Consider the following 25147-nt stretch of genomic DNA (forward strand, 5'->3'; position numbering starts at 1 on the left):
TTCAAAACTAGTGCCAAAAAAAACTTACTAGCAATCTGACCACTTTCTATCTTTCTGCTGCATTTCTAAAAAACATTTTGTATTCTTTAAAATATAGCACAAATTTAAGTTTAGCACTTTTAAGTCTATGAAGAACAGTCTAATGAAGAAGTAGAATTGTATCAATTAAGAAACTGTTCTTGCATTTTAGAAATATGCTCTAGGGCTGGGGATTTAGCTCAGTGGCATAAGCACCTGCCTGGCAAGTGCAAGGTTTGAGTTTGATCCCTAGTGCCACAAAAAGAAGAAGAAGAAAAAGAAATATATTCTATATGAAGTATCACTATAAAAAATATCATTGATTTTATTCTTTTCATAGAAGTTCATCAACAGGATAAATTTATGGTATTTCAGAGATATGGGAAAGAGTAAAGTAGTAACAGTAACAACAACAAAAAAAAACTAACTTTGATGATTATCTAAGGATAACAGCTTCAGTTACCCCAACAATTCACTTGCCAAGTTCTGTCCCCATAAAAAGTCATAAGAATTTGACTTATATTATGAAATCAAAAAGAATCAAGCAGAAGTCACAAAATGCATTTATCAAATTTCTTGCCACTTTTTCCCTCGTTCATTTAGCTGTATACCCTGATCTTTTAGCTTTTGCTTAACTGGGCCTCACTATTAACCTAACTTTCCTTACATGGAATGCTCTTCAGCAAAGTCTCAGTTAAAACTGTCACCTCCTCAAGAGGCCTCTGACTATTCTGTCCACAGCTATACATCCAATGTGGTTTGATACAAGTGCTCCATAACTGTTTGTTGAATGAATTAAGCAATATATGTACCATTTTAATAAAATATAAATCTGATGACAATTTTAAAACAGTATACTGTATGGAATGCTTATAATTTTAGCTACTACAGGAGCTATGCTAGGAGGATCATCAAATTTGAGGATAGCTTAGGCAACTTGTCAAGTCTTAAGCTAAAATACAATGAGAGTAAAATGAGAATAAAATGGCAATCTATCCCAGCACTATGGTGACTGCCTATGTGGATGAGACCCTGTGTGCCACTAAATGAACAAAAGTATATCATCAAAATGTCTACTACCCAATACCAATTTGAAGCCTAGAAAAAAAAAATCTCAATTTCAGTCACATTTTCTCCATTTATTTAGGGTCTGCTTTAGGAAACTGGTAAGGCCTAGCAAATCCTATGTAGATATAAAAATGTATCTGAGAATTCTGAGAAATCACAGCAAATATATTGATTTTGTGTCACATGGAATCCTTCTAGATCTGACAATTCAAAGCAAAAACAAAAGTAATCTTTGGTATTAGTGTTTCAAGTATACAGCCACTCAATTAATACATACATACAGTATTTTTAAAGTATGAAAGATAAACGCCCCAGAATACAAATATAAAAAATGAAAAACAGAATTCCTGCTCTATATTACCAAGTTCTATTACTAAAAAAGTATGAAATATGGTTTGATCAGAATGTCTAAAAATAACATTTCTAACAAGTTAAAGAATGAACAAGCTGGGCACAGCATACCTGTTGTTCAATTACTCAGAAGAAAAACAGACAGACTGCTTGAGCCCAAGTATTTGAATCCAGACTCAGCAAAAAGACAATACTCATAAAAGAAAAAAAAAAGGAAAGGTACCAAAGGCATCTATTTATGAGCATGCATTTACTTAGTTATATTAAGTATGAACTTCTTTATGTTTTAGAGCTGGGAACTGAACCAGGCCCCTTCACACTGAACTATATCTCCAGTTCTCTTATTATTTTCTATTTGAGACAGGGTTTGGCTAAGTCACTAAGTTGTCCGGGATGTCCTTGAACTTGGAATCCTCATGCTTCAGCCTCACAGACTGGCCAGTGCCAGCAGGTATCATCATATCCATCAAGTATGAACTTAGTAAGCTTTATAATAACTAAGATATATCACTGTAAAGAGTATAACATTTTAAAGAACATAAAAGTATTATAGCAAAACTTTCCACAAATGAGCTTTTAACTCTTCAATGGCTTTAAAAACTCTAACCAGATAGTATTGTCCTAATGAGTCAAAATAGCTTGTACTGTTTATTTACACTTACTTAAACTTGAGGAAGGCAGGGAGGTAAGAGAGAAAGCAAGTGAGCTAGAGAAGTAAGAATTCATGAATTACACAACATACCATACATATCTACCAGCACAGCTTGTCATTAAAGACACATGTTTCAACGGGGAAATATCAAAGAGCAAAAATTTTCTTCAAAATCCACTACTCATATAAAATGTCTGGAACAAAACAAGCTCTGCAGTTAAATAACTTACCGTTACAGATTTCAGTGTCATACCATGGTAAGTGCCCATAGTATCAATTTTAAAGCCTTCCGTCTCTACAAAAACAAAGGGATTTACTATTAAATTTTATGTATTTTATGATGGATGAGAAATTTAAAGTGATAACCTACATTATATCTGAAAGTTCAACAGTATAACAAACTCTTAAATTTACTATATAGTTACATTGCAAAGTTTTGAAGATTTAAAAACTTTAAAAAAGACCCTTGTCTCAAAAATACATTTAAAACATACCAATAAGTCTATGCATAGAAGCTAGTTAAGACTAACTCTGCAATTATGTTCAAAAATCAGACTAAATAAAATACTCTGTAACTCCTAAATTATTCACTATTAAATACTGATGATAGTTTCACTAAAAGTATCTGAGAAATTGCCTTATAAAAAGTTGTGTTCCAGGGCCGAGGAGTTAGCTCAATGGCCTAAGTGCCTGCCTGGCAAGAACTAGGTCATAAGTTCAATCCCTCGTACGAAAACTTTTTTTAAAAAGTTGTGCTCCAAATTGGCAGTCTTGAATATACATTAAATACTTTGTAGAAAAAACAAGTTGTAAAATACAATAGACGTTTCAGGACACAGTCCCAGCATGTTTTTCTGTAAAGGACTATGTAGTAAATGCTTTACATATTATAGGCCAAAAGGCTCTGCCACGACTACTCAATTCGCAGTTGTGATAAAAAATAAGATAAGCAAAATACAGTATGTTTACAAACAGGCAGCTGGAATTCGCCCAGAGAAGATTTGATTTGGTCTGTGGGATGCTCTACATAGTTCATGTCATAAGAAAAACACTGCAGTAAATAAAGGAATAGACCTTTATCTCACTAAGGCATCTATTCAGTGTCCCTTTGTCCAGTAAGTGAAATAGCCATACAGAATTCACTGTAACAATGCAACACATCATTTAAAGACATATTAGATAATGCAGGAAATAGTAAATGTTAAAATACGTAGTTGTTCTACCTCATATGCTCATAAATGCAGTAAAGACAAAGATATCAAGATGAAGCAGCCTTAGTCCTACTTTACTAATGCAGAAATGGTTCACTATTTCATCAGCCAGAACATCACAAAATAATCCCTCACATACTGCTGTTCCAAGTCTACGTTTTCTAAATTTTCAATGCATATATTTAGAATTTGGGAAGCATGATGTAATATATAAGATCTCCATTCTCAAATACATTCTGTAAGAACAGTTAGTATTAATAATAAATATCTGTTGGCAATTCATTACAAAACACACTGTTCTACTGACTTTATGTTTACTAATTAGTTTAAATCTCACAGTAACCCTAAGAAATCTACTACTATTAGTATTTAAAATGTGGGCAGGAGAAAATTCAAACAATGTTGTGTGTGTGTGTGTGTGTGTGTGTGTGTGTGTCTGAAGACAGGGTCTTGCCGTGTAATCCAGGCTAGCCTCAAACTCATGGTAATCTTCTTGCTTCAGCCTACCAACTGCCAGGGTTCCAAGTATACATCACCTTGCCTGGCAGAATGCATTTAAAGCAACACTAAAATTCACACAAAAATTAACTGTGATGCAAGTGACAGTTTGGACCCAAAATCCCAACTACTACCCAGGAGTTAACCAATTTTTTTCTGTAAAAGGCCAGAGCGTATTTTCTGGTTTTCTAGATGTATGATCTCTGGCAAAAAACTAAATAGGACTGTCACATAGCTAAATCAGTCATAGATGACACATAAGTAAGGGTGGCTATATTCCAAAAGAGATTTACAAAAATGTAATGAGTCAGATTTGGCCTGCAGAAGTTACTTTACAAAACCGTTACACATGTCACTATACCACCTCTCAAGATCAATATAAGCACAGCAACGCGATGATGAAAATTAGACAACTCTTGCCTTCTTTTCCTTTGAATCTTTCCTGGTCATATCTGTTGTAAGCAGCTGGAATAGGTTGTTTAGTACGCAAAGTGGGATCCTGTAGAAAAATAAATTATAAGCTACAAGTTAGTATTTTAAAATATTATCTATGTAATACTCATTAAAATTACAATGAAGATAATTTATTTTCCTAAAGTTTTTTTTCTTCTTACAATTGTAAGACAAAAAGCAATGAGTGGATCTCTAATCATCTGGCGACCACAAGTCATTTTTGAGATTATGTGAGATGATTCTTATAATACTATATGATTACTACAACTAAGTGTCGCTATGAAATAATACTCTCCCTCTAATGGTGATCTCTATAACAACAACAAAACATGAATGAGACTATTAACTGAATTATGTACCAAATTATTAATCCTTAAATATGGCAACTATTATAATAAGCCTATTATAAATGTCCAGTATAAAACTAAAAAGGTATTAGTATTTGAAATAATTAAAAAGGCTGTCAATAATTTAATTTATAATACTTTATTCCAAAATTCGTACTCTGTAATAGCCTAACAGCAAGTATTTTTTAAAAATCTCAGAGCTCCCTAGAAGTTGTTGGGTTTTTTTGTCTATTTTTTTAGAGAGGGTTTCACTATGCAGTTCAGGCTGACCTTGAAGTCACTCTGTAGCCCAGAGTGGCCTCCAAATCACAGCAATCTTCCTGCCTCAGCCTCCCAAGTGCTGAGTTTACAAGCATATGCCACCATGCCCAGCTACCTGGGAAGTTACTGATATACATGAAGACTAAAGTACTCCCAATTTTGTTATAATAGCATTCCATTCTAAGCACTACTCCAAATAAATGAAAGATACTTATCAAAATTGTTATCATTTATATAGTCACAGTCAAGAGCCAAGCATTAATATTTTCAACTGTACTAATGATAATCTTAATATACAGAAAGAATAATTATAATTACAAAGGGAATGACCTAACATTTCCAAAGTTTGACATGCTTCCAACCAATTCTTAGAAGTCAAACAATTCATAGTTAAAAGCACTGTACACTTTTAACATCACAGTACTGACCTAACTGCTACTTTTTTTATACCTAGTAAGTCTAGTTCACTAGACTAGAAACTCAAAGAGGTCAAGAACTATGGATCTTTCAAATTATATTATTTTAAGATTCTTAGCACACTCACTGACAAATAGGTACATGAATAATTGCTAGTAAGTCAACTAAATCTATTTGTCTAAGTATCAGCAAATTCTACCATCTCTAAAAGTTAAAGATTTCATGAATATATAAAACTACTATATCTTACAAAGGCTGTATTAGTAGTCTACCACATTCTGACATACTTTTCAAAATTCAGCTAGAATAGACTGAATTTTACTTGTATTTTCTTCTTTTATTAAATTATGAAAATAGCTGGAAGTAGTGGGTAAACTAAGCATAGCATGACCTATGTATGATCCCAGCTACTCAGGAGGCCAAGGCAGGAGGTTTGAGGGCAATCTGGGCAGCTTACTAAGAGATTGACTCAAAATAAACAACTCCTGGGGATGGACTGGTGCTCCCTGCAATCGCCAACACCATAAAAAATAAAAAATAAATATTATACAGTATGTCTGAATAAATACAGGCTACATATCACAAATGGAACTTAGTTTGGAGGGTGGTACACTGCACTCAAAACAGTAAAACAGTCAACCCTCAGAACTGAAGTATAATGAGAAGGCCACATGAAAGGCGATCAGGGAAAATATATTTACTTAGATACCATGGATAGCACCAATGTCAAAAAAACCCCAACTGAAAATGTAACACGCATCTATATTTTTAAGAAGCAGGGCATTTATAGAGATGGTTTTTCCCCACAGTATGGCTCAACTGTATCTCCTGGGCCACAGACTCACAGAATTAGTCCTCAAATAACTGTTAAGACTGGGGAGAGTCTTCACATCCCTCAAGCACACTGAAGCAACAAAAAGCTAAGATAAAAAAACTAAGGTCTTCAAAATTACAACATTAAAATACAATACAAATTTTACTGCACTTTTGTTAAATTTACTAAATGTAAGTCGTAAAGTGTTCTTACCACAGGTGCTGCATTTGGAGCTGGCCGCTGTTCAGGTGCACGCCCTTCTTCTCTGGCTTTTACAGACTGAAGAATTGCAAAAATATTCTTGGAAAAATTCTAAAACATAAATGGATTCCAATTAAGCCCACTTAAAGTCAAATATACAAAAAGGCAGTAAGTTTATGTAATCAACAACTTATAATCCAAGTTTTCCTCCTAACAATTCTTCCTCTACCATATAATAAGGTATTATTATCGTTGATATGATCTGGATGCGATTTGTCCCCCACGGGCTCATGTGTTAGATAAAAGCCTTGTTCCTTGGTATGTAGTGATGCCATCCTATAGTGGTGAAATCTTCAAAAGATGGCTATAATGGGAAGTAAATGTATCTTCCAGACAATGCTGATTTCAAAGAGTTAGTTCTCTAGACAGTAGGTTGTAATTAGCCAAGATTACACCATCCAACTACTCACTGCTACAAGCAACCAATTCTCTTTTTTTCCACCATACTGAAACCCAAAGAAGAGGACCTTACCAGAGGCTAAACAGATGTGGCTACTGTATCTTGGACTTTTAGCCTTCCAAATCGGAACTAAATAAATCCCTTTTCTTCTTCATTCATCTCCCCAAGTGTTGGGGATCAAATTCCAGGCCTCACTCATGCTAGGCAAGTGCTCTACTACTGAATTACATTCCCACTCAGTCTCTAGTACGTGCATTCAATACAGCAACAGAAAATAGACTAACATAATAATACACATAAATAAAAATCCACTAATACTAGAAAACTGATTCAGAAACTAATTATCAAAAATCCAGCATTATTTATCTTATTTTCATTTTATTCAAACAGCATAATTACCTAACAACATAAAAGCATGACAGATTTGCTGTCAAAAAAGTCTTTCTAATTCTGAAAGGACTTCCTAGTTTCTAAAAGGAATTAATTAATATACCTTCTTCTCAATAAAATATACTGCATTAATTTCAGATTACTATGGATTAAAAAAGATGTTGCCAAGTTTTGAGATATTAAGAGTCAATATGCATCATGGGTTCGATCCCCGGTACCGATAAAAAAAAAAAGAAAGACAAAAAAAAAATTAGAAAAAAAAAAAAGAGTCAATATGCACTTTTCAATGATTGGAAAAGTTAGAAAACTCAGACTTTTGCATAAACAACCTTAGCAACATTCAACACAGTCAACTAGCTGATTACTCCTGCCTGCTAGTCTCCCTCAGTTTTACCCTTTTCCAATATTCAACAAAGCCTTTAAGGGTCTCCTTTTTCTGCCTATCAATCACTCACTAGTTTAAGGAATATCTATTATACAGAATTTACTGTAAGTCAAACATCTTGATGGGCACTGGAATACAATGATGACCAGGACCAACAGTGACCAAGTCCTTGCCCTAATAGATTTCAACTGCACCATTTGTCTTTTCTAGACAATAAAGCATTCTGTTTCCTTTACTGGGACTACCCTTCCCACCTTACATAGTTACCTACCTCACTAGTTTTTATTCTTTAAGTATCGTTATCTCCTACTTCCTCTTGACTAAGTTACCGACCCTTGTTAGTTGCTTATTCTATGATGCAACCATAATTACTATTTATTTAATTTGCTCTCTTCTTCTAACAATTGTGACTTTGGTGAGATCTAGGAACAATGCCATCTCCAGTGAGATGGCACTTACACGGCTTGTACATGATTCAAACAAGGAAAAAAAAGTATGTACAGAAAATAAAACCTTTAAACATAACTCACCACTGTACCAGTTATAATATTATGTACTTCTTATAATTCTTTATAGTAGCAAATAAAGCTAAGAGTCCCTTTACACTCTTAGAAACTATTGAGGACCAGGCTGAGGATTTAAGTCAGCAGCATAAGTGCCTGCCTGGCAAGTGCAAGGTTGTGAGTTCAATCCCTGGTACGAAAAAAAAGAAACTACTAAGAACCTAAAAAGCCTTTAGTTTTGGGTACAAGAGTTAACACACTGAAAATTAAAACTGACACATTTTACAAATATAATTCCTTTAAAAATAAGGATAACATACTTCTACGTAAACTAAAAATATCTTTTACGAAAAATTATTTTTTAAAAAATGAAAAAAGCAGTAGTGACAAGAATGACACTTAAAAATTTTTCCAAACCTCCTTAGAAGCAGGTTTAATATAAAAAGATTTTTATAACTGTATCTACATTCAATAGTTGTTGTACTATTTTGTTTGGTCACAGAATAGACAATTCTAAGCTGTGTATGATGGCACATGTTTATAATTCCAGCACTCAAGAGGCTAAGAAAGGCGGATTGCTAAGTTTGAGGTCAATGTGGCCTGCACAGTGAACTCAAGGCCAGCCTGAACTATACAGTTAAAAGTCTATCTCAAAATACATACATACAAACATACTTGCATAAAGAATTCAAAGAGTTAAAAGGGGAAAGAGTATTGTAATACCCTTTCTAATTACTGAATTTTTTAACAGTATATCAAAACAAAACAAATGAAAATTACTGCATATGGCAACACATCCATAAACTTTTCATACCATATTAAAACTCAATAGCCTATCTCAGACTTCAAAAAGGTTTTATAACCTTTGCATTAGTCATTTGAAAAATATCAATGGATTGCATATTTTTCAAATACAATATGAGGTATTACATGATATTAAATTATACTTAATACATTTGCTTTTATACTTATTCAAATACATCTATTAGCATCATTAGTAACTCCTCAGAAGTCTTCAAGAATTAAAAAGGCCATAAGGTCACAGAAGCATAAAGAACTTCTCAAACTTTCATCTCATAAAAGTTCATATTTTCAAAAAAAAAAGAAAATTCTGGGGCTGGGGATTTAGCTCAGCAGCATAAGCACCTGCCTTGCAAGCAGGCAGTCGTGAGTTCAATCCCTGGGACCGATTAAAAAGAAAAAGACAAAAAAAAAGTTCATATTTTACCTTGGGTACAACATTACCAGCTGTTTTCCTTGAAGGAACAGACTTACTTTCATCATTTATGAAAAACTGTCTGGCAAATACACAAATCTGAGTATCATAGTTATTCAAATAAAAGATGTGTTTCTGCACTAAAGCAGCTGATTCAGTTGACAACTGAAACGCACAAGTGCTTTTTATAAAAACAACCACCACATTTTGGTATATAGAACTGCTTTATACATTCTAATTCCATCACACAAAAAACTAAAATGAAAACTCAAAGGTCAAAATTTAATAAAATTAAGTTTAAAACTTTATCAAGGGCATTATATTGAATGAAGAACTCAATAGCTACTAGTAAAGTTTGGGTCCACTCCCATGACGCCAAAAGTTGTACCAGCCATTTCACCATCACTGTAACAGTTAACACAGTAAGAAATACAAATAAAACCTTAGTTCTATTATAAAAACAGATGAAAACCAAATTTCAGTACTTCAAAAACCATATAGTAAGTCACTGAAAGATACAAACTATAAGAATCAATCCAATGTTATTATGGGCTATTCTTCTGCGGGAGAATTACAAGTGAATATTATCTACCTTTTATAGAAATTCATGTGTTAGAAACTTAATTTTCAATGCAGCAGTTTCAGGAGATGGGACCTATAATAGGTGACCTCTAAAATGTATTAAGTGGGAACCGAGGGAGCTAGTTATTGAATAGATTTCTAGGGGGAAAAAAAACCTCTCCTTCTTTTTCTTTCTCTCTCACTTCCTCCATATTTCTCTCCCATGTGATACCTACCAAGTTACAATGCAGTAAGACGGCCCTCATCAGATACAGGTGATCTTAAATTCTCCACCTCCAGAACTATGAACTGTGTCATTTCATTATAAATCACTCAGAGTTTAATATTCTGCTATAGTAGCATAAAACAGAGTAAGACATAACAATTTATAGAAGTTTAAAAATGGAATTACAAAATCAGGTTGCTTTACTTGAAGTGTTTGCAATAATGTAATTATTTCTCATGTAAGCTTCCATCTTTTTTTTCCCTAAAACTCAGAAAACAAGAAAATCCGACAACTGATAATTATGATTTCTATCTAAAGGTCTATAGGGCTCTAAGTACCTAAGAGCATTTTTGTAACTTACCAAATAAAAACAGTATCTAGAGATTATCCATCAAAATATTTATGATTTTTTAAAATGTTAATACTACTAAAGGCAAATATTGTGATCAATTTTTAAACCATTAACCTAATTTTTAAAAACAAATGATACCAACATTACATTAAATTAGAATGCTTAAATTCTGAAAATATGATACAATTCTGCCACCTAGAGCTCAGAGAAAATTGTTCTTCTCAGTTATCTGAAAATGTGTAAAAAATAAGGAAGCACATAGCATCTACTTTATTTCTGTGTGAGTTTAAGGTTTTCAATAATTATAATGAACATTATAACAGTAAGTCATAATATTATTCAAGCATTAGTCATGTTAGCAATGAAATGAGTATAACAGATCATTTTACTATAAATAAGAAAAATGAAAAACAGAAATTCAGTTATTTTCATAAAATTCCTAGCTCAGGAGAATGAGTCTTAAAAGTAATTTGCTAAACCAGACACACAAACTTAAAATACCACATGGTCCCTCACTTGAGTGAGGCCAAGTACAAACACAGTAACAAAGGATGGATAGGAACAAGGGGATGAGTCTCTTGCTAAAAGGAAGAGGACCAAAACAAAGCCTGTGGAGTCAAAAGGAGGGAAAGGAGAAATAAAGATCTGCCAAGTACAGGAACCTAATAACTTCAACTAACGTAAATGTTACACGTCATAACATGAGCTAAGATTAATAATATCAATAAGAATTAACACTGGGAGGAGGGTAAAAAGTACTTCGTGAAACAAGTCGAAAGGAAGAAATAGCTCTTTCTTTTACGCACTTTTTCCAGTAGCTTTATTGCTGCTAAGTGACACAATAAATTTATGGTTAAAATTCAAAAATTTTACAACCAAAATCAACATACATCCAAAAATGTTTAAGTCAGTATCATTAATCTACACTTTTTCTATCATTTGCACCACACCAATATTAGTAAGTGTGTATCATCAGTGAACAATTAACAAGAGCATGCTGGAGTCTGGGAAGGCACAATACAACCCAGCTAAAAATGTGTACATGAAACAGAACTGAGAGCTAGAGAGCTACCTCAGTGGGAAAGCACTTGTCCAGCACCTGTAACGCACTGGCTCAATCTCTAGAATTTAAACAGAACAAAATAGTTCGATGTATACTTTTTTAGCCATCTATACAACAGTAAACCATCTAGCCAAAAAATTTTATTTTTAAAAATTTGAAGTGTACATGGCCTTTGACTAACAATTTGTTCCTAAGAACTAATCCTTTGATTGACTGTGAAAACATAAATTCAGACAGGTAGATGTGCAAAGACCTCCTGCTGCCGCCGCTACTGCTACCGCCGCTACTGCTACTGCCACCCCGTCCTGGATTCCGAACTCAGAAGTGCTCCATAACCAAGCTGCATCTCCAGCCCTTTCCTTTTTATTTTGAAACAGCTTTCACTAAGTTGCTCACATTGGCTTCAAACTTACAATCCTCCAGTCTGTCTCCTGAGCAGCTTGGACTACATGTATGCCCCACTATACCCAACTACAAAGATGCTTTCAATACATTATGTGTGATAGTGAAAAGGAAGACTTTGGAAGGAGGAAGAGAAAGAAGGACAGCAGAAGAGGAAAGGAAAGAAAAAGAAAGGAGGAGCAAGGCAAGTGAGAAAGAAAAGCCCCATTAATCATGAAGCAAAAACAAAACAACCTCCGGTAATAACAGAAAACTTCCTATATTCACACATCAAAATATAATGTACAAAATGTACTCAGTTTGCTGATTTTTATTATTTCTCTAATTTTGAGAAAAAATTAATGATGCTATTAACTGATGACTAGAGAGCTTGCCATCAATATTCCCTGTTCATCAAGTTTACACAAAATATGATTCAACAAGAACACTGGACCACTTTGATTTAGAAAAGATGTGTGAAGGGCCTACACATTAATTCAGATTGTTTTGATCAGCTTCTTTGTTGACCAGAAACCAAATCTATCACAGAAGGGTGAACATAATCAATTCGAAAATCCACATTATTCTGATCTTTCAAACAAATAAAACCTAAAATCTCCTTGTAATAGCAAACTACAATCAATTCAGAAATAAACACAGCTTACACATACATGCTCTATAAACGAGAAAACATTGTCATTACCTTTCCTGTGCTCTGTAAGATAGTTGTTCGTGTCCTCCATACTCTCTCTCTGCTGACAATGTCTCGGGTCACATCTACCTCGGCATCTACAAAACTTCTCTGTTTCAGGGCAGTTATATCATCATCTAAATCAGTCTTGATAGTAGATCTTTTCTTAGCCATAATTTTGGCTTTGATTGCAGCAATTTTTTCCACTGACATAGCTTCAGACAAAGACCTAAAAAGAAATTTTTTTTAAATTTTCACAGCAAAGAATTCTGTAGCACATCATACATTTTACATTTGTAAGCTTCTGGTGGCAGTAATTAAGGTTTTCTTCTTATCTGTAAAACTGACATATTTAATATTTTATAATCATACAAGTTTTTTACAGACAGGGTTCACATAGGTATAAGAACCTATGTGGAAATTGGCAATTTCTTAGAACAATCAATGCGCAAAATTTTTTTACATATTTTTCATCTCTTCCCCTGAAAAGAACTAGAATCATTAACATGGATGTTTTCTGAAATCTCATCAGCTAATCCTCTATCATCTACAGATATTATACACACACACAGAGGTCACCGGATAAAGGCGTGAAAAACACTCCAAAAGTTCAAACTTTAGGTTAACCTTGAAATTCATTTCAAGGTTTCAAGTCTAACATGCACAAAACACAATATACTTTATAAATAAAACAGGATTTTATATGCCACAAATACAATAATTTTTCAACCTCTAGAAGATGAAACCATGTTTTGCTACTTTATCATTTATTTAATTTTTCTAACAGACAAATCATCAGAGAGGCTATCCTTTCAAAACTATAAAGAGACTTTAATACTGAAAGTCCAGTCTTCATAAGATTTTGGTATGACTAACCATAGTTTGCTTTTTTTTTTAACAATGCAAAATGAGACAAAGAATTTAAAAGTGGTTGAGTACCTTAGTTACTGTAGACAAAAATATTACTTTAGCCACAAGATGAAAATCTTGAAATACGCTTACATAAGATCTGGAAAAAGGATGAAAATTCCTGCTGGTTTAAACACAGTAGTACTATAGAATATACTAAATTTATTTAGAATAGATATGAATATAGTTTGGGGCAGATACTTATTATGTATCTAGCATTTGACTCACTGTTTAATATTACACAACACTATCCTAAAATTGAAAGCATATAACGTATCTTTAGATAAATTAAAGTATTTTTCTAAACTATAATCAAGCTTTGTATCAGTTTCGATTCCTATAGTTTTACTTCCAATCAAGTTGTAATAACAGTACCTGAATTAACCTTCCTGCTTTGAAATGACCAGTCAAAATACACTATACAAGGATTTATTAGACACCATTAAAACAAAAAACAGCATAGATAATAAAAGAAGATGTACAGATTAAAAGCACAGAAAACTTATTTAGTGAATAATTCAGACAAATTTTCTTAGATCTCAGGAAAGATATGGAAATCTGTACAGATGGTATTCAAAACTCCAAGTTGACACTATCAGAAAACAATCTTTTACTTCATATTACAGTTAAACCACCAAAAGTATAGAAAAAAGATGATCAAAAGTTACAAAAGAGATCCACTGCCACTTACAAAGCACAAATCCATCATAGTAACAGATTTCTTTTTTTTTTTCAAATCTTTTCATTTTATTTCAAAGAGAAAAAAAGAAAGCAAAACTTCAAAATATGTCAATCAGGGGGCAACAATGAAACATACATTGCACAGTCGTAGCCAAATTATTCATCAAGATCGCAAGACATCTGCATTCAACTGTCAGAACAATATCACCACAAATCTTTCTCTTTTGTGAATTCAGAGAAATCAGTAATGTAACTATTTTAACTATCTTTTTAATATACATATATATATATATGTATATATATATACATAATTTACTTCTTTCAGCTTCTCACACTACTGAGACAATAAAAGGTCTATATGTGAGTCTGATTTATTTTACTTATGAGTATGGTCTCAAGTTGCATCCATTTACCTATAAGTCTTCAGTTTATATAAAAGTCTCCAGTTCATCCTTCTTTGTAGCTGAATGGTATGCCATTTTATAAAAATACCACATCTTTTTTATTCATTCCTCAGTCTATGAGCATTTAGGTTGTTTCCAAAATCTAGCTTTTACAAACCATGCTGCTATAAACATCGGTGTACATGTATCATTGTGATATGATGTTTTTAATTCTTTTGGGAAGATACCCAGAAGGGAAATGTGATCTCCAATCCTGTTTTGTGAGGCATTTACACACTGATTTCCACAATGATTGTAGAGTCTACACTCCCACTAACACTGAAAAAGGGTATCTTTTTCCCCAAAGCCCCTCAAGCATTTGTTATTGCTTTCTTGATAATAGCCATTCTTTCGAGAGTGAAACGAATCTCAGTGTTGTTTTAATTTGCATCTCTCAAATGACCAGTGATACTGAGCATTTTTTTTCACATATTTCTTTGTTGTATTTCTTTATCTGAGAAATGTGTATTCATCGCAGATGCTCATTTTTGGACTTTAAATCTGGGAAGGCAAATATTTTTGAGTTCTCTGTATATTCTTAATAGTAATCCTTTGTCTGAGGTACAGCTGGCAAACGTTTTCTCCCACATTGTGAACTGTCTCTTCATTGCGTTGGTGGCCTCTCTTGCTATGCAAAAGCTTTTCAATAGGATGAGATCCTAGTTGTTGATTCTTGGTGATAGTCCTGTGCAATCAATATTTTGTTCACAAAGTCTTTGCACCAGTGTCTTCAAGAGTTTTATCTACGCTATCCTCCAGTTGCATTCCAATTTTAACCTAGTGCATAGTGAAAGATACAGGTCTAGTTCTAATCTTTGGCATGTGTAGGGTCAGTTTTTCCAGCACCATTTATTAAAGAGACTATCTTTCTTCCAGTGAATATGTTTGGCACTTTTGTCCAAGATAAGGTGACTTAATGTGGAAGCAGATTTCTTAACACAAACTTTAGAGGGCAGTGAATGATGTGTTTCAAGCCTAATTTAAAAAAAAAAAAAAAAAAACTGCCAACCTTTATTATCATATCCAGCAAAGTTAACCATCAGAATCAAGAGAGAATTAAAAGTTTATCTTCCAAGATAAGCATCAACTAAAGGAATTCATTATTTTTAAACCACATTTGCACAAGACACCTCTATGAAAACAGACACAAAATGACAGGAAAAAAATCTCATTAGAGGACAGGGATACAGCTCAGCTTCACAGTGCCTGTCTCACAAACATGAGGTCATGAGTTCAATCCCCAGTAACAAAGAAAAAAAAAAATCTCACTGGAAGAATATACAAGCAAATGAGGATGCAGAAAGCATCACATCATTAATTCAGTAAAACAACAATATCTAAAATGAATAACAGAAAGAAATGATCATATATTATTCAAAACTAGCAGGACAAAAAAGAACAAAATGACAGAAATGAGTATATACCTTTCAATATTAACTCGGTAAGAGGTCATTAATTTTTCTCTAACTAGAAGATAAAGACTGTTTCAATAGATCAAAGCCAAGAAATTCACCTCAGTGGTAAAGATACACGCCCAAAGGAGAAAAAGGTAGAAAATCATATTCCAAGCAAACACAATCTATACCTATTAGTGGAAAATCTAGACGTAACAGTGTAAGTTCTAAATACTATAAATTACCAAATTTAAAACAAAAAGCCTAAACAGATCAATAGCAAGCAGAGACTATAATAAAGTCTCCCCAAAGATCCACTCTTGAATTTTATCAGACCTTTAAAGAAGAATACCACTGTTCCTTAAACTAGTCCATAAAATGTGAAAGGGACCTTTAAACTCATTCTACAAAGCGTGTGTGTGTGTGTGTGTGTGTGTGTATGTGTGTGTGTGTATTATGCTGCTACTAATAGTAAGTATAAACATAAAAAGACACTAATAGAGCAATATCCTTAATGAACAAAGATGCAGAAATCTTCAACAAAATACTTGCAATTTGAACTTAGTATCTGATTAAGCACTCAGGAGGCTGAAGCATGAGGACTGCTCTGAGTTCAAGTCCAGGCTGGACTACAAAGTGAGTTCAAGGCCACTCTGGACTGTATAGTAAGACTAAGTCTCAAAAAGACCAAAAAAAAAAAAATAGAAAGAAAAGAAAAAGGGAAATAGGGAAAGAAAAAGATTTTTTAAAAAATCACATACCACAATTGATTTTGATTTCATTCCAGGAATGAATGTTTCAATATATCATATGCAAATCAATAAATATAACACAACACATTAATAGAATCTGTAATAAAAATCACATATCATCTCAAAAGATACAGAAAAGGCCTCTGACAAAATTCAACATCCCTTCATCATAAAAGTTCTCAAGAACCTAGGTATAGAAGACTCTCATCTCAACATAACTAAGCTATATACAACAAATCCAAAGCCAGCATCAGTCAACCTAACTAAGCTATATACCACAGACCCAAAGCCAGATGTAACAGGAAAAAATGGAGGGAATTCCTCTAAAATCAGCAACAACACAAAGGTGTGCACTCTCATCATTTTTATTAAAATATAGTACACAAAATTTGAAATTTTAGTTGGAGCAACCAGGCAAGAGGAAGAACTAAAAGCAACACAAATAAAAAAGTGGTTTGCAGATGATATAACTATATACTCAAAAGACCCTAAAGATTCTCCCAATAGACAACTACAAATGATAAACGTAACAAAGTAGGATACAAAAATCAATAAATATATTAAAATCAGTAACTCTGCTGGGATATAGCTCCATAGTAGAATCTTACCTAGCATTTCTGAAGCCCTGGGTTCAATCCCTAGTACCACCACCAAAAAATTAAAAATTAAAAAAAAAATCAGTAGCTTATCTATATACCACTTGCTAAGAAAGAAAACACTAAAACAATCCATTCATAATAGCTTAAAAGCAAAAGAAAGTATCTAGCAATAACCTAACTAAGGAGGCAACAGACCTCTACAAAGAAAATTACACAACATTGAAGAAAGAAACTAAGCACACTAAAAAGATGGAAAGACTCCCATGCTCAAGGATTTGGGGACTACTATTAAAATGATCATATTACTAAAAGCAATCTACAAATTCACTGGAATCCCCATCAAAATACCAATTGCATTTTTCAGAGACCTAGAACAATCAATCGTAAAATCTATAAACACAAAAAACTCCAAATAGCCAAAGCAATCCTAAGCAAAACCAATGATGTTGGAGGCATCACAATATTGGATTTGAAAATATATTCTACTCCCAAAGTACAAAAACAGCATGGCACTGGCATAAAAACAGACATGCAACTGGACATAGTGGTATCTGCCTATAATCCCAGCCACTCAAAAAGCTGAGACACAAGTTTAAGGCCTGCCTGAGTATTTAGCAAGACTCTGTCTCAAAAAAAAAGTAAAAAAGACTGAAGATGCAGTTCAGCATTCCCTGTGTTCAATCCTTGAGGGGCGTAGGGGTGATACAGCCTCTTTAAAATGCAGTGTTGGGGGCTGGGGATTTAGTCAGCAGCATAAGCACCTGCTTGGTAAGCATGAGGTTGTGAGTTCAATCCCAGATACAAAAAAAAAAAAAAAAAAAAAAATGCAGTGCTGGGAAAAAGGCCTTAATGTAAAATCTAAAACCTTAAAAATACTAGAGAAAAATAAAAAGAGAAACACTTCAAGTCATAGACAAAAACAATTTACTGAATAGAACTCTAACAGCTTAAAAATTAAAAGCAAGAATTGAAAAATGAGATTACATCAAATAAAAAAGTTTCTGCACAGCAACACAAGCAATAAACTGAAGAAAATCGTTTCTAACTATTGATCTGACAGAGGATTAATATCCAGAATACACACAGCACTCAAAAAGCATCAACAGCTAAAGTAGTAGTCCAAGTAATTAATGGGCAAGTGATCTGAACAGACATCTAGAAAGAAGTGATACAAATATGAAAAAAATGTTTAAAATTTTAGCCGTCCAGGAAATGTATGACAAAACTACACTGAGATTCCATCCCATTCCAATCTAAATATTATTTTTTTAAAAAAAGGCCTGGGAGGAGATGGAGGAGGTGGGAATGGCCGCTATGGAAAAACAGTATGGAAGTGCCACAAAGAACTAAAAATAGAACTCCATAAGATCCACCTATACCATACCTACGTATATACACAAAGAAAATGAAGCAACCTTATAAAAGATACCTGCACAGCTTTGCTGTATCATTACTCAAAACACCCAACTTACAGAACTCGCCTAGGTACCAGTCAACAGATGTGTGTATGATGAAATACGTCATACATACACAATGCATTAAATATGAAATCATGCCATTTTCAGGAAAATGGATAGAACTGCAGGTCATTGTATTAAACGAAATTAGCCAGTCACTACATATTTAAATGGCTCAAAACAAGCAACAGAACCTGAGTGGTGGCACACACCTATACTCCCAGCACTCTGGAAGGCTGAGTTGAAGGATTCATCCTGGGTAACTTTGTGAATTAGCAAAGCTCTACCTCCAAATTAAAAAAAAAAAAAAAAAAAAAAATGTCCTGAGGATGCAGCTCAGTATGAAGGTCCTAGGTGTTGAATTCCCAGTATAAGCCTCCTCCACAAAAAAAAGTGTAAGCCTCCTCCACAAAAAAAAGTGTAAGCCTCCTCCACAAAAAAAAGCAACAGAAAAAGATTTTAAAGTAGCTAGAGGAAAAAAATATATACATTTCATAAAAAAGAAACCAAAGAAAAGATACACCAGTGAGCCGGGAAGCAGATCCTTCCAAAATTAAGAATATAGTTGAAATCATATTCTTGGGCAACTCCTTAGATAAAACTTTATAAGAGCCTATGAAGCAGAGAAATTATGTAGGCCATGATTCCAAAGCTCCTGATCCACAGATTCCCAAATAATAAATGTATATTTTTTAAGTCACTATGCTTTTTATTAATTTTTATGCAACAGAACTGATAAAACAAGAAGTAAACCTTATCTGTGAAATGTAAACTTTCAAAAATTTACTATGAAATTAGTAAGAAAGAAAAACTAGTAATATCTGATACTCATTTCTTTAAAAATTTTTTAAAACCTCTCAGCACACTAGAAAAAGGAAATTTCTCAACCTGCTAAAAAGAATCTACAAAAACATCACACTTTGTGATTAAAGACTGAATATTATTCTTTTAAAAGGGGAACAAGAAAACAATATAATCTCATAACTTCTCTAATTCTTAAGAATCTATCTAGTAAACAAGAAATAAAAGCAATCAAATTTAGAAAGAAGATGCTACTTATGTATAGAAAACAAGGTTATAGGGCTGGGCATTTAGGGCAGTGGCTTAAGCGCTTCCCTGGTAAGCACAAGGTAATGAGTTCCATCCCCAGAACCAAAAAAGGAAAGAAAAGAAACCAAGGTTATATATGTAGGAAATTCAATGAAAGCTACAAAAAAATTCCAGTAACTAATCAATGTGTTTTCAATGGTCAGAAGATTTTAAAAATTACACATAAAATTTCTATATTAGCAACAATCAGGAACTGACATTTTTTTAAAAATATCAATACCAAGCAAAAAAAGTATATAATACTAATACATTGAAATTACAAAACACTGCTGTAAGAAATTATAGGACTAAATATCTTTCTATTAATAAATGGAGAAACATCTTGAAATATTGAAAAGACTCATTATTAAAATGTCAGTTCTCTTGGGGCTGGGGATTTAGCTCAGCAGTATATGCGCCTGCCTTGCAAGCAGGCAGTCGTGAGTTCGATCCCCGGTACCGATAAAAAGGAAAAAGACAAAAGAAATAGAATAAAAAAAAAGATGTCAGTTCTCTTTAAATGATCTATAAATTTAATTCAATGTCAATCAAAATCTTAGTAAACTTTCTTCTAGGAACTGACAAGTTCATTCCAAAATTCACTTGAAAATACAAACAATCTAAATATCAAAAATACTCTTAAAACAGAAGAACAAAATTGGAGAGCTAAAGTCTCATAAAACCAAAGCATATAAAGTATAACATTTAAAACAGTGTTGTCCTGCAAAAAGACAACACATGAATGGGACTGAACAGGCCCCAAAACAAATCTACACGTGTGTGACAACTGACCAATTGACAAAGGTACAAAGGTAGTGCTGAAACCATTACTTACCCATATGCACAAATTAGCCTTCAACCTCTATCTCATAAAAAATAAAGGAGCTTTAATAAATACCATATACAAAAAAGTGTTAACTGAAAGTAGATCACACACTTAAATATAAAAACCAAAATATTAAAGACTTATGAAAAAAATATAAAGCATAATCTTTGTTATGTAAATCCTTATCTACACAAAGATTCCCTACAGGAGACACCAAAAACAAAATTCACAGAAAGGTAACACTGATAAATTACACTTTAGAAAACTTAAAATTTTCTACTCTTCAATAAAAAGACATGCCACAGACAGAGAAATATACTGCAAAACACTAATCTTAAAAAAAAAAATTTGTGCCAGGTGTAGTGGCTAATAATCCCAGCACTGCAGCAAGAGGACTACATGAGTTCCAGGCCAGACTGAACTACACAGCAAGATCCTGTCCCAAAAAAATAACAGCAAAAAGTCTTGTATCCAGAATATATAGCCTTTAAAAATTCAATAATAAAAAAGTTGAAGACACTTCACACAAAGAATGACAGGCATATTAAGCATGTGAAAAGACACTTAACGACATCATTAATAATGAGAAAACTACATGATTAAACCACAATGACCTACCACCACACTATTTTTTTTTTTTTTTTTTTGGTCTTTTTCGTTTTTATCGGTACCACGGATCGAACTCATGACTGCCTGCTTGCAAGGCAGGCGCTTATGCCGCTGAGCTAAATCCCCAGCCCCTACCTACCACACTATTAAAATTGCTAAAATTAGAAAGCCTGATCATACCAAGCATTGACAAAGATGTGGAAAAACTTACTGATGACAGAAATATAAATGGTATAGCGACTATAAAAAACACTTTGGCACATACTTAAAAGTTAAGTCTATCTTACCATATGATGTCATCATTTCTCTCAGTATTTACCCAAGCAAAGACATATGCCTATGCAAAATCATGTACTGAAATACTCACAAAGATCACACTGTGCCAAGAAAAATATTATAAAATTAGTTTAATTATATTAAAATTCAGGGGCCAGGCAGAGAACTTAGCTCAGTGGTGTGAGCACCCGCCTGACAAGCACAAGGTCATAAGTTAGATCCCTAGTACCAAAAAAAAAAAAAAAAAAAAGAAAAGAAAAACACTCAATGGCCAGCAAATTAGGACCACAGGACAAATCCAGTCATACTCATGCATTTATGCGTCATTTATTGCCTCTTTCCCTACCACAAAAAGGGTTACAAGCTGCAAAAGAAACATTACCTGCACAGTCAAATTATTGGTACAACTGTTCCTCAACAGTGAAGGAGATTATTTCCAGGACTCCCTAAAGAATACCAAAATCCACAGATGCTCAAGTTCCTTATATAAAGTGACACGGTATTTGCCTACAACCTGCTCACATCATCCCATGTACTTTAAATGATCTCTACTTACAACATATGCCACAACAGAGTACTTTTGTTACACTGTATTGTTTAAGAATAAGGACAAGAAAAAAATCTATGCATGTTCAGTACAGCCCTAATTTTTTCAAAAACTTTCAATCTGAGATTGATTGAATCCACAAATGTAGGGCCAAGGATAAAGAGGGCCAACTATATATTCTACACTCCAGAAAAAGTTTGCTGACCTCTGCTATAAATCGAGAGGTTTTACATGATAGTGAGTGGCTTCCATTACGAAATAATTTTTAAGGAGAAAAGACAAATGTGGTGACATACCCAAGATGGTGGCTTTCCATAATGCAAAATAAACATAATGGAGTTTATTCCAATCTCCCCTATCACATCACATGCCCATACATGTAGACAGCCCTCTAGGAGACCTGCATCAAAATCAACATTCAATCAAAAATATTTGGGAAAAAAAACTGTATTGAACATGAACAGATTTTATTTCATTACTCCCCAAACAATGCAACATAATAACCATTATATTATGTTTATATTGTAACAGGTATAAGAAATATAGAGATGATTTAATGAAAAAGAGGATTTGTATAGGTTATATGCAAATACCACGCCATTTCATATAAAGGACTTCAACATCTGCAGATTTATGAAACCTTAATTCCTTACAGACACTAAAGGAAAATTATATTCCTTTGAATTTAGGGAGTCAAAGTATAATAACAAATGAAACAGGTAAACGTGTAATTTAATAACCTATTTTCCATAAACATTTGTATATATCTAAACCATCTACTTTCTGCTTAAGAAATCCTTACCTAATCTGTTCAGTCTGTACAATCCCTTCTTTATGACCCTCCAATCGAGCAGCCAATCTCTCTTTATCAAGACGCACACACTCTTCATCCTGAAAATAATCACTAATTAGTGAATATTTTAAATTTCTATTTAACATTAGAAAGAAAAATAACCACATGTAACTTCTCACCAAAACTGCTACCCATACATTCCACCAAGTATTACTATATTTAGGTCAACATTAAGTTACACAAAGAGTAAGTATGTATCGGATCATGTAAGACTGGAACTAACTAAAGATGCTCTCCTCAATTTGTGATGGAATAATAATCTCATAATCCCAACATAAGCTAAAAATATTGTAAGCAAAAACTGTGTTTGACACACCTGCCAAACATTGTAACTCAGCTTAGCTTAATTCATTGTGCTGAGAATGCACATGTTTAACCCACAGGTAAGCAAAATAATCTAATGCAAACCCCATTTTACTATAAAATTTTGGGTATCTCTTGTGATTTATTGAATACTGCACTGAAAGTGACTTATTTCCTCCTAACACATATATATTGCTTTTGCAACATCAATCTGCAAAAGCTTGCTTAGTACTTGTTTATAGGATGATATTGTTCTCTCCACTAATTATTCACTAGTTCTCTTTTAGAAAGTTTATAACTAAATTCTATGGCATGCATTTATCAAGAGTCAAAAATTTCATTAAGAGTCTAGACTTTTTTTTGGCATCTGTTGTTACAAGTCCCAAATGCAACAACACAAATCAAACACTAAAAGTAAAACTTTAATGCCTCTGAAAGCCCATTTCTCAAAACATTAGAAGTTTGCTACAAAGTGACCCCTTTGTTATTTCAAAATCTAATACCTTAACTCTCATCAGTAGTACTTATTTATAATAGGATGGCAAGCAAAACTTTGTTTGAACGATGTGTGGCTGCTTAAAAACAAAACTGTAACTCTAATCTAATTCAACATTCATAATCAACAAATTTTTAAAAAAAGGACCAGAGTCAGTGCTAATGGCTAATTAAATATTAACATATGTAAAAAGCAGCAGCAGCTGGGGTGGTGGTGCACTCCTGTAATCCCAGCACTTGAGAGGCTAAGGAAGGAGGATCGTTGCCAAGTTCGAGACCAGCTTGGCCTACAAAGTGAGCTTAAAGCCAGCCTGAGCTGCACAGTGAGACCTTATCTCAGAAACACACACACACACACACAACCACCAGCAGCATAAGTAAGAGATTCAGAAAGATATTAGGATCCAATCAAACCCTAACAACAATCATTTAAAATTCCTGAAACAGACCCTTCGGCCAAAATGAACAGTTTGCCATGTATAACAAAGGTATAATACTCAAGTTCCTTAAGGTACTGCTAATTTTAAAGACAACACAGTATAATTTTAATCAAATCAAAAACCCTGCCTTCAAGGTTTCCTATTCCTAGACACTGTCGTACAGGTCTTCAATATATGCGGAAATCAAATTGTATGAATAAAATAAATATCTGTATAATTCAATGTAACTCTACAAATAATCTACAAAAAACTTTTATGTACTTCCTAATGAATTTTCAAGTTACTGGGATCCTAGCAATTTAGCATTTCTACCACGCTGAATTTAAAAACAATAAACAGACTGTAATGTTCTAATTTTTCTAAATAAATGGTATCCCTAAATTCACTGTCAATAGTGTGCTATAAGCTTCCATAAAAGGAGAATGGGCAAACATTTCAATTTTATTGACACAAAAGTTGATGCTCTACAATAAATGGCTAAGAACCAGACTTCCTTGGTTCTACTTCTGGTTCTGTTAGCCTCAGTAGCTACTTTCTTATGGAGCCCACATTTATTTACAGACGCTGTACTGCCAACTTCAAGAAGTTTTGATGACTATTACATGAGTTAACATACTTACTTACAGTATCACCTAGTATAGAACTCTAAGGATGAGTCATTTGGACCAGGCATATAGTTCAATAGCCTAAGTGCCTGTCTGACAAGCACAAGGTCCTGAGTTCAAGTCCCATTACCAAAAAAAAAAAAAAAAGAACAAGCCATTTATTATTTTTACTATTAAAGTTTCAAGTTCATGTCTCTGAGTATACTTACATTATTACAGCATCTAATTTTGTCACCTAGTCCACAGTCCCATCCCTTCAAGAATTATCTTTTTTATTCTTAATTGTGAATGCTTTGCTATTTACATATACTCCAAAAGTATCTACATATAACTATTTGATTCTAATATTA

The 25147-nt window shown here is 33.4% G+C and overlaps 1 protein-coding gene across 1 annotated transcript in view; it reads right to left on the reverse strand.

The window, feature by feature from the left end:
* Cdc73 (cell division cycle 73) overlaps positions 1–25147 on the reverse strand; it is a 143749-nt gene that overhangs the window by 107014 nt on the left and 11588 nt on the right. Inside the window, exons 6-10 of the mRNA XM_063239805.1 lie at positions 22904–22992; positions 12532–12748; positions 6304–6402; positions 4219–4297; positions 2320–2384 (exon numbers count right to left, since the gene is read on the reverse strand). Of these exons, the coding sequence (XP_063095875.1) occupies positions 2320–2384; positions 4219–4297; positions 6304–6402; positions 12532–12748; positions 22904–22992 (549 nt within the window). The remainder of the gene's footprint in view (positions 1–2319; positions 2385–4218; positions 4298–6303; positions 6403–12531; positions 12749–22903; positions 22993–25147) is intronic.

Source organism: Cavia porcellus, unplaced genomic scaffold (genome assembly GCF_034190915.1).
Source record: "Cavia porcellus strain 051 isolate PalLab524CR breed Dunkin Hartley unplaced genomic scaffold, mCavPor4.1 scaffold_29, whole genome shotgun sequence".
Lineage (NCBI taxonomy): Eukaryota > Metazoa > Chordata > Mammalia > Rodentia > Caviidae > Cavia > Cavia porcellus.